Raw genomic sequence first — 10,933 nt, 5'->3', positions numbered from 1 at the left:
ACATGATGCGTTGTTCACTGAAATAAACTTCCTCTTATCTTAAGTCTTTTTTTATTATTCTAGTCACTTATTTTTGTCTTGTTTCAACATACAGACTCATTTCTATAAGTTTTTTTAAACAAGGTTTAAATTAAAAACAAGTTAAAACATCCTCACTGCAATGCAAATTAAAGTTTTTAGAACTCAATTGTTGACAGAAATGTCCTCATAAGGTGGCAGTTAGCTTAGCTTAGCACACAGACTGAAAGCAGCTTGCCTGGCTCAGTCCAAAGGTTAACAAGCAACTCCAAAGCACACTAATTAACAAGTTAGTTTATTTCATGCATACAAAAATCAAAATGCGAAAAAAACAACAACAATTTGCTGGGGGTTGGACAGAGGCAGGTTAGCTTAGCTTAGAGTCTTTACGCTAACATGAAGCTTGCTGGCTGCTGACTGTAGATTTATATTTACTGAATATATGAGAGTGGTATCAGTCGTCTCAGCAAACTCTCAGCAAATGTCAAACTAATTTCTTTAAGTGATTCAACCTGTACTGTCCCTCCCACACAACCTCTCACATAGAAACAATGAACAGTGGTTGCACTTGATTTTCCATGTAAGCCGAGCATTTTCTTCAGAAAAATTTTGCCTTTTTAGTTTATTAATACTTTCTTTCCATTTTTCTTTTCAATACACCTCAACAAGAAAATGAATCCTTTATTTCACAGCTTGTTATTTCTTTCCAGCCAGAGGATGCATTTCTACACCTACAGACATCTACCTAAAGTCTGGCTGATTTCAGCTCCTTTGACCTCTCACCTCCTCCCAGGTGTCCAGCAGCATGACGTCCTCCTCGTCCAGGTCGATCTGGGCGAAGTCGTCCACCTCTGTCATCTTAAACTGGCCGGTCTGATTGGAGCATTCAAACAGCCGGGGACTGTGAGGAGGCTCCTCCCTCTGCAGTCTGAAACAACACAGAGCTCGCTGCCATTACAACTGTATAATCTGCTGTGTGTGTGTGTGTATGTGTGTGTGTGTTTAGGGAGGGGGGTGTGCAGACTGTATTTCATTGGCTTCAGATGACATTGGGAATATTGGACTGTCCTTGATATAAATATAATCCATGCAGATTTAAATTTAAGCTCATTAATGTTTCAAAATATAATTAAAGAGCATTTTGGATGAGTTTTGGTTTTAGTCCTTGTTTATAGGTCATTGTGATTATTTATTTTTTACTCAAAAGAAAATATTGAATGCTCATATTCGTTAATATGTGGCTGATGAAGTGTCATTGAGCAAGAAACCCAACCAGCCACAGATTTCTCTTATGATAATGTCACCAGAAAAAGGCCTAATTTAAAGGTGTGATGTTGCTGCTGTCTGTGTTTACCTCTTGTCACTGGCATAGGGAGCCTTTCCTCCCAGAGCTACCCAGAATTCAGCTGGCTCTTGGCCCTCCATCACCACCTGCTTGTCCTGCTTGGACAGCACATCAGACATCGCTCTCCCCATCACCCTCTCATCCCCGCTGCAGCCCTGGAGACCGACAGAGGCAGACATCAAACAAACACAGACTTGTGTGAAAATGAACAACGCACAAACACAAATTTACTTTTTTTATTCTTTAAAGTAGAGTTCATATGAGGCTTTTGCAAAACACATACCTTCCCATACCACAGGTAGCATATTTGGTCCGTCTTCAGCAGGAAAACATCGTTGGTGTTCAGAGACGAGGCCCTCGCCTGCAACTCAGTGGCCTTGGTGTTCAGCTCATTAGTCCCTCTGACCTGGAAGAGCCGGGCACCTCCGTCAGGGTTGACCACGCCAGGTCGGCCTGTACCACCCTAAAGATGCATACACACATAAATACACATAAAATTCACAATTGAAATGCACAAATATGCAAAAAGATTCAGGTCTTTACCATCTTTGCTTTTCTTTTAATTGTAGTTTGTATGTGCATTATTCTGACAATGTAAGATTAAAGTCTTTATGAGTTTTGTCTTATGCAGTACTTTTCCCTTGAGAAATAAATATTGTATTGCAATAATAATTCCTCCATCTTTCCACTGCTATTGCACACACAAACAAGATATGGACCTTTGTTGTATCTGAGCATTTTGTAATAAAGGAAAAGTGAAAGAAATCGAACCTCAAAAATGATGAGTTTGCCTTTGAAAATAGCCAGGAAGTGGCGGGGTTCCTTTCCCATGACCACCCTAACCTGGACCGGGGCTCCATTGTACTTGTTATCTATATTGACGGCCTGGTAGGCGCAAGCTGTGATCTCATCTTTAGTGGCATGACGGCCCTGGTGTAAGACGGACAATAAGATCAAGTTAAAGCTGTTGTTTTTAATTTATCAGAAAGAGAAATAAAACAAGGAAAATATTCCTTCTGTAACCATACTGACCTGCCACATGTAGAGTATGTACTGCTGCTGGCCTGATCTTTGATATGTGTACAGCACCAAGTAGCAGTCTCCTCCATAAAACTGTCCATAAGTACTTGGATTTACTTCGGCCAGCTCCAAGTTCTCAATACGCCACACCTGACACGGACAACAAAATGTTTCAGCATTCTTCCACTCACGAAACAGATTATACAACTGTCACTGAAGTTAGAGGTCCATTCACGTTGTGTTAGACAATGTTTCTACATCTTTTTCCTCACCTTAACATCTCCAGAGGCGTCGTCCACCATGCGCTGCTGTGCTGCCAGTTCGGGACGAGCGTGGAGCTCCATCACATCAAACTTCACTTGGTCTACCTTTGCTGTGTGGAGCATTAGAAATAAATAATTATATACAAACAAAATGTATCATCTATTCCTGAAATAAAAACAGCTGAAATGAAATAAAAATGACCTACAATCAGCTCTTTTATTGTCACAACCCATCTGTATATAGTCATAATTATTGATTTCACAACATCTTATTTATGCACCTAACATTGCACACTTTGGGTCTCCATATAGCTGACCACGATCATATTCATTAATACCACAACAATCTTAATTTCCACCTGCTAGCCACTATGTGTGCACAAAATGTCTTTAGTGGATTAGAAAATCTACTTCCACAGCTATTGTATCTGACCCAGATTGTAATGAATTAAAGGTTATGCAGAGGTTACCTATCTTTCCCGGACTGTAGGTGGTACCAAGGCCTTGAGTTTGCCCTTTATCTCTCCAGGATTTGAACAAGTGCTTAAACATTGCCGACTCTCCTCCCTCGGTCATCACCTCCACACTGGTGTTGGCTGGGTAGTTCTTCGCTTTGATATAGCCCTGGTAGAAAAGAGGAGTGGAGTATCTTTTTCATGACTTTGAGAAATTATTACTATTTAACTCGGTGACCCTGGCAGCTGTAATATTGAATAATTATAGAATAAAAAAAGAGCTTTATCTTGGGTTCAAGTACTTCTGATATATAGGAGTGTACATAGAATAGTAGTTATTTAGTGAACTCACCACTGCCCTGTTGAGAGCTTCTCGCCGCTCCTCCTTGGAGGCCTGCTTTCCTTTCCACACCATCACACTGGAGCCTCTCTGGTCCGCGATGTAACAGTCCTGGCAGTGTGAGAAAGAAGAAACAATGAGCAATGAGACAGGTCTCATCTTCTACAATAACTGTGTCTAAGGAACATGTTTGGAAGGATTACAGAAGAGTGCAGCAGGTCTTGCGTTAGAGGCTGCGTGGCCACTTCTTGAACCACCAGGTTCCCACTGTTTTCAAACACGCTGAGGAGAAACACAAAGAAAAAACAGTGTTTGATTTTATTAGAACATTCCCAACATGTTGTGTCAATGATGCAACAGATGTAGATCAAGCCCTTACTGGTAGAGTCTGACGTTGTTGTTCTGCACCTGGTCAGGTTTGTCATCAGGTGTGGCCTCCTTCAGCTGCCCGCTTCTCTGACCGAGTACCGCCATCATGACTTTCATCAGCTCCGGGGAGTCCCGCTCATCTCCTCCCTCCACGATACCAATCTGAGCTCGACCTCCTCTCTCCCTGTCCCGGATGTCCTGAGCCAACAAGACCGCCTGCAAACAACGGAAGAAAGGGAAGGAGAGGAGAGGAGCTTAATATTTAACTTCATATCTTCTACAGTGAAGATCATTACCCAAACTTGAATACCTTGAAACCATTTATTGCTATGACAGAGAAATAATCTATAATTTAAATTTAAGACAGATTAAACAAGTAGATAATGATAGCCTCTGTCACAACCTTCAACTAACTTATTTCCCTTTTGCACATATATTTCGACACTTGACAATCAAATGCTGTATATATAGAGCTACATCAAGATTCTTCAATTCAATTAAAACGTAACTTTTTTTATACCTGCAAGGGCAATTAATATATATTCTGTCCCTACTTGCGCATACGATGGTGTTTTCAATTTCCCTGATTTTATTTGGTAGGAATTGTTATTGCATTAGGTTAGTAACACACATAGAAGAAAATCTAAATTAAACATTAAGTTTTTCATATTAATCAAATTGTCTTTTTCTGTAATTATTTTTTACATGGACACATATGACCTTTGCAGTGGTATAAGTACCACGGCCCTGATTATTTGCACCTTTTTTTTATTAATGCTACAAAAAAGATTTTAACCTTTTCTCCACTTCAACCATCTTCAACTGCAGAATGCTTACATTTTCATACTTTAACTGTTTTTTGTTGTTGATACTTTCAGGAGCAGATAAATTCATGGTATAACCAGAGGGTGGCATGGAGACTTTAAGGGGGTGGTAGAAATATATGCTGATTTGATGGCAAATAATCACATATCAATATTTACTTGGAAAAGCCCCTAAATTAAGATATTTTAACTAAATCAACTAGAAATCAATAAATTGTTCAGACCTTTTTCCATTGTACTTAAGGCCTAACTTTGTCTACAATGCTGCCATAACAGATCATTAAATTATTTCCCCCTTTTTAACACTTTATATTTATTCTAAATAAATATGTTAAACTTAACAGCATTTGACATCAGACCAATCAGAGTGGAGGATTACCTTGAGCTTCTCTCTCCTGTTGCTCTGAGGGCCGTTCCACTGCACTATGGCTTTCCCCATGTCCAGCAGAAATATATCTCCATTGTTAAAGCTGTTCCATGACACCTCAACCTGCACATGGAGTGATGGAGGCTTATCAGATACTTTCCCTTTATTCAAATGTACAGTATGAGCTGTCGTAAAACCAATTAAAAAAGCATTCTGAGAAACAAATGATGTTAACATAGTGAAATATTAATTAAACACAACACAGTCATTGCACTCCTCAGGCAATTAGCACCTACTTTGACAGCTATGACAACAAGCACGCCATTATTTGTTTAAGAGGGAGTGCCAACACCCCTCGTAGTGTGGCTGTGTGAAGCCTGTGATAGCTCCAGTGGGAGGTACTGGGCAGGCAGCAATAATCCCTGACACAGCCACTTTATATTCCACTCTGCATACCTCTCTCGCCGTGACATGCTTCCTCCCTTTGACGTGCAGCAGTCGCAGGACATTGTAGACGTTTGTGTCAACGTGGTGAAAACCTGAGGCCACTCCACCCTTCTTGTAGCTGCGGAGAGATCAGTGTACATTACCAAAGTTCATGTGTAATAAAACCAGACTGGAAGCAGGATGAACGCAAAAACAGCTGAAATCATGTCATGTTTTGTTCATTTTGAAAATGTACCTCAATGTCCTAAAGCCATGAAGCAAAAACACAATGAAAAGACAAATGTTAATGAACTGGGCGAGAGAAAACTGTTTTATTCAACAAAACAAGTGTCATTTGTGTCATAATGATTTCATGCAAAGATTTACTGTTGTAAGCAATGTCTCAGGAAGATTACAGCATAAGTGTGTGTGTGTGACTCCTTCTCTTTATTTGGTCACCACCCTCTTTGAGTTCACATACCAGCCCCTTTCATTGACTTACATGAGGCCATTTTTGAAGTAGCTCCTGAACCGAGGCGACTCGTTGCCCTGCACCTCCCTGTGCTGGACTGGACTCCCACCCAGGTACTCGTCCAGCTGGGTGACAAAGATGGCTGCTGCACCTTGCTCATCCTGAGAGGAGGCGTTTCCTATCCAGAAGTGGACGTCTGTTGACTGGCCTGAGCCCTTATTCTCACTTATCTGGTGAAAAAAACAGAATTATTGAAGACCCACACTTGCACATTCCTTAATTAATGCTGTAGCCTCTTGGGAAATCAGCCAGTATTGTACTCACATAAAGAACAATGTAACAGTCTCCCTCAAAGAAGTTACCAAAGCCTTGGGACGAAACAGGCACCATCTGCATGTTCTGAATAAGAAAACAAAAACATGTGAAATATTGTGAAATCCGACACAAAAACAAGAATTCAGCACGCCACACCCTACTTAAAGTAGAGCAGTGTGACCACAGTAATGTGAGGATAGGACTTACATTGATGGTCCATATCTGCAGGCCTGCTTTTCGGCTGACACTTCTGAACGCGTCTGGACTGTCATCACTCATCATTCTGCTGAACTGAAACAATGTAAGGCAAGAAACTGAGATTTATCGCTGTTTTTAATTTGCATTGCAAGCAGTTCATCATATGCTTTGTGTAAAGAAATATAGATATATGTACAGATTTTGATTTATGCTCTTATTCCTGCAATGACAAGCAGAGGTTTTCTTTCATAGGAATTTAAATGCAGGACTTTTTACATAGTTACACATTTGTATTTAAACATAAAATAACTGATTTGTTTTTCAGGTGTTAAGGAAAAAAACAAGCCATGAACAATAACATTTATATATATTACAACATATATTATAAAGTTTACATGGTGAACTTAGCAAACAGTTTCTTGTTTAAACATCCAGCAGATAAAGAGCAACATTAGCCTTCATTTGGAGTCGTGTTTCTGGCCGCTTAATAAATGTAAGTCCAATCTTTTCTGTCTTTTAGATCCGTTTTTGGGCTCCACCAACTCCTGTGGGAAATATCTGGCTCTTAAGTTTTTAAGTATAACTTTGTCTGGGCAGGTACTGTATAGTTAGTTTTAGCATTTTTGCTAAAAAAAAACAAAACAACAACCTCCTGCAATAAAACCAAAACAAAGAGCTGGAAAACACTAAAATGAGCTGACGGGAAGCTGCAGAAGATTTGAATGTTTCTTCCACTGCTGCTCATGATCTAACGATATTAAATAAGTGTTAGAACATAAATAGCACATTGGAAAACACATATTCAATTGTAACTCCAAAGTACTTGAACATACAAACACATTTTTAAAGCCTCCTCCTCCTCATCATCGCTCAGCCTCACAAGTTCCCTGTTCATCTTTTCACTGGAAACAGATGTCTCTAACACGACAAGTGAACCATTTCAAAAGATTGGATCTCTGACAGCGAAACACCTCTAATCCCCCTAATGAGTGTCAGCTTGGCGCCATAGCAACATACAAGTTCTGCAATCAGCGGCGCTTAAACTGCCTCTTGACTCAGATGTCAGAAACAACAGCACTGATAAGCAAACACACTGTATCACCAGCTGTGCCAAGAATATAGGCTTAGTGATGACATGCTGTATGGAAACATGCTTGGTGGGATGTTATGCTGCCATCATGAATGCAAATATAGGATACATGCATACATGATATGATTGTCAAATAGCTGCAGGAGCTGTGGTTGCCGTTATTCTCCGGGGAAATAGCCCTGCTATATTTCACAGTAAGCTTTGCTCCGGGTGTAGGAATAAAATGTCTCGCTGGGCAGTGATTGATGGAGTGGGTGGTGTAAGGTGAGGTGAGCTAGATCAGGTCACTTGTACCATACCAGGATGTTAACCACACCCTTTATTAAAACTATCAAGGTTCTGGTATTCAGGTGATCAGATAAAGAGGTGACACATACAAAGCAAACAGAACAAAAAGGGTTGAGATTTAAATAAAATGATAGGGCTTGGCTAAAGTTGCAAAGTCCTACTTCATGTGGCTTTTAGTGAGTAAGTCTGAGGAGGACTGAGAGGGAAAGAAATACTGAATGGTATTCATCCTGGAATAATTTCACTATATATTAGGTGTAATATAATACGCAAAGAGCTGCAGTTCTACAGAGAGCTTTAAAACAAGATTATGTGACTTTAAATTAACAGCAGCTGTGAAAAATGAACACTTATGGCATAATAGTGAATTCTTAACCACTGTGTAAGTAAGTAAGTAAAGAGTAATTCATAAAATCAACTCAACTTACATTAACAGCCATATGTATCTTAAGTTTTCTAACAACATTAATACCAGACCAAGTGTGGTTGCAGCAGCTTAACTCTTGAGTGTATTGAACCGAGAAAGTGGCCGTTTTGTTGCCTTTGAATTTTAATTTGTAAGAGGAAAAGTTACTTGAAAGTTAAACTGAGACGTCTGCTACAAGCTGCCCAACTCTGAAATCATTGCCTTTTTACTTTATATACAAATATCCTTATATCCTATTTGTCTAACATACATTTATTGCTGACATATTGATACACTGTTATAATATTGTATTATATATAATTTTATATTATGTATCCTTTCCTGTATGATTTAATTGTGACCTGCCAACTGCTGGGGAAAATTAGCTTTATGCTAACTCTGGTACGACATATCAAATGGTAATGCTTATTGTAATACTGTACCCATTAAACAAATAATTACTCAAATGATAACAGCAATTACATCACAAACTTGGGAGATGTTACATTTTCCAAATTATGATGCTGATTATTACTTAAAAAAAAAAACATATACACATATATTGCCCATTCACAAACTTTGATTTGTCATCTGGGCCAAGGAGAGGCCACACCTATGGTGACTCCACATATCAAACTGTAACTAAAATAACTCTCAGTATGCGTGTAATATTTGATAGTGTATGACTATATAAATAACTATCTGTAAAACAAGACATTTAATCAAAACAATCAGATTTATTTGTTATAATAAAACCGTTTAAAGGAGTTTATTATCAATTACCTACATAAACTTTGAAAATTCTGGGTGGAGAAGAGAATGAGTATCTCTCTCCTCTCCTGAACTTCTCTTTAATCGATTTATTGTATTTATTTGACTTGATTACTTGACTAAATAGCGTTTCTCACTGCCTGTTATAGAAGGCTTCCTCCTTCAACTCCCTGTTGCATGTGGAAAAACAACCATTGTGCTCTGCAACCTGATCCCGCACAAAATAAATGACAAATTCAAACAAACAAATTTCTGAAAAGATAACTTCATGACCAGCGTTGCTTCCATTACTGTGACAGGAAAGACTGGTTCCACTTCAATTAACCTGCGGTGTCCATTGATTCAGCACACACAATGAGCTTTGTTAATGCTCTAAATGCATCCTAATGTGTTCATCTCCATTTAACATGAAATGATGTAGGTTTAAAAACCCCACATGAAGTTTTAAAGAATCTATTTAACAATTATAGAAAAAGAAACAAATAAAGATGTTCTTTAAAAACTGCAGTGATTCAGATACAGGAAAAAAAAAGTAGAGAGATGTTCAAAAACACTGAAAATATACTAATGAAATATGTCATAAAAAATAGAAAATATGGATCTTACCTTTTGTTGTGTCTGGCGAAATGAAGGCCTGGATGTCTCCTACAAGTTGTGGAGGTAGATTAGTGAGATGTTGTCTTTGTACAATGTAATATCGCTGGCTTTACCTCCTCTGTGCGAGCTGGAGTGTGTGTGGCTGAGAGGGCTGGGTGTATTTGTCTCCACACCCAGGTCTGAACACACCTGCAATTTCCTGTCTCGATGTTTACACTACAATGACCTTAAATACGCCTGGTCTTAGATTGTCCTAGGTCCCCTCAGAGAGAAAAGGTGTTTTTAATGTTGAGTTTCTGGCTCGTTTTAAGGATGAATGAAGGCAGACAGGTGACACATTAAAGGATCCTTGACAAAATCATCTACAGTACCTGGATTGAGATGGACTCAAGCCTCACTTGAGGTCCTGATTGTGCTTTAGCTGGAGTTGTGTTTATGTTCGACTGAGCCCTCAGCAGCACAGCGGGCATTACAGGGGCCACTTGACACCAATTATTCATTTCACAACTGTTACAACTAGCAGATGGGGGAATTGGACTCAAGGAGCTCCAAGTGGTATTGGAAAGGAATCAGAGGCTTTCTGTGGCTAAATCTCTCATTCTGTGCCTTCTCGCGCAGACACTCAGGAAAGGAACGCTTGACATTATTGAAGGTTTACAGCTCTGGGCGTTGATCTCCCAACAGGGAAGACATTGGCAGCTGGTGTTTACATTTGTTTGCTAAATGTGGAGATGCATTAACACGCTGCAACCAAAGTGATTTGCACACTTTTTGAAGTAATAGGATGAGTCTTTGGATGTTGATCCATAGTCAAACACTGAATTGTATGTAAAGACACAACAGAAATAATTTGTGGGTGAGCTGCAGCTAAGGACAACCTTGAAGCTGACGGATCAAAAATGTAAGGCTCTATTAATATTTCCCCACCAACAAACTGTGTGAACAATCTGTACATTTCTTTTGCTGCATGTTGAAGTCAGTGCATGAATCATGAATAAGGCTCCCTGCTGTTTTCTGTTCAGGGATACATCTATTACACTCTTCAGATGTCTTTGTCTTATATAGTTCACACAATCCCTGTCAGGGAGATCTGAAAACACATTGTTACATAACTAACCTGGTTTTCTTGTTAACCAACAGCTTTGAATCAACGGGCTTAAGTTTTCTTACCTTTGACCATGGTTTCTCATTTTCAGATTTCATCCAGGACTCCATTATGAAAATATGATCATTTCAACAACGTGGTGAACTTCAGTCCCCACATAGTCGGCTATGCAAGTGGAAAATGAAAAAAACGTGAAAAAATACAAGAGCTCTTGAGGCTTGAACAAGAGGCTCTGTAATGCCTAATCCACTGCTGCAGTTAAAG

General features: G+C 39.2%; 1 protein-coding gene across 2 annotated transcripts in view; it reads right to left on the bottom strand.

Moving 5' to 3' along the window:
* The window catches only part of vill (villin-like), a 13,322-nt gene extending 2,389 nt beyond the window's left edge, over positions 1-10,933 (bottom strand). For both annotated transcript variants that reach the window (XM_035652023.1, XM_035652031.1), the window contains exons 1-17: positions 10,735-10,933; positions 9,574-9,612; positions 6,422-6,505; positions 6,224-6,298; positions 5,930-6,129; positions 5,458-5,566; positions 5,014-5,124; positions 3,821-4,026; positions 3,645-3,723; positions 3,454-3,552; positions 3,117-3,270; positions 2,656-2,756; positions 2,396-2,533; positions 2,135-2,293; positions 1,647-1,826; positions 1,373-1,518; positions 802-946 (exon numbers count right to left, since the gene is read on the bottom strand). In XM_035652023.1, coding sequence (XP_035507916.1) covers positions 802-946; positions 1,373-1,518; positions 1,647-1,826; positions 2,135-2,293; positions 2,396-2,533; positions 2,656-2,756; positions 3,117-3,270; positions 3,454-3,552; positions 3,645-3,723; positions 3,821-4,026; positions 5,014-5,124; positions 5,458-5,566; positions 5,930-6,129; positions 6,224-6,298; positions 6,422-6,505; positions 9,574-9,612; positions 10,735-10,779 — 2,070 coding nt within the window. In that variant the 5' untranslated portion in view covers positions 10,780-10,933. The remainder of the gene's footprint in view (positions 1-801; positions 947-1,372; positions 1,519-1,646; positions 1,827-2,134; positions 2,294-2,395; positions 2,534-2,655; positions 2,757-3,116; positions 3,271-3,453; positions 3,553-3,644; positions 3,724-3,820; positions 4,027-5,013; positions 5,125-5,457; positions 5,567-5,929; positions 6,130-6,223; positions 6,299-6,421; positions 6,506-9,573; positions 9,613-10,734) is intronic.

Source organism: Morone saxatilis, unplaced genomic scaffold (assembly GCF_004916995.1).
Source record: "Morone saxatilis isolate NCDOM2014 unplaced genomic scaffold, NCSU_SB_2.0 Contig0, whole genome shotgun sequence".
Classification (NCBI taxonomy): domain Eukaryota; kingdom Metazoa; phylum Chordata; class Actinopteri; family Moronidae; genus Morone; species Morone saxatilis.
This window is presented reverse-complemented; position numbering and strand designations above follow the sequence as displayed.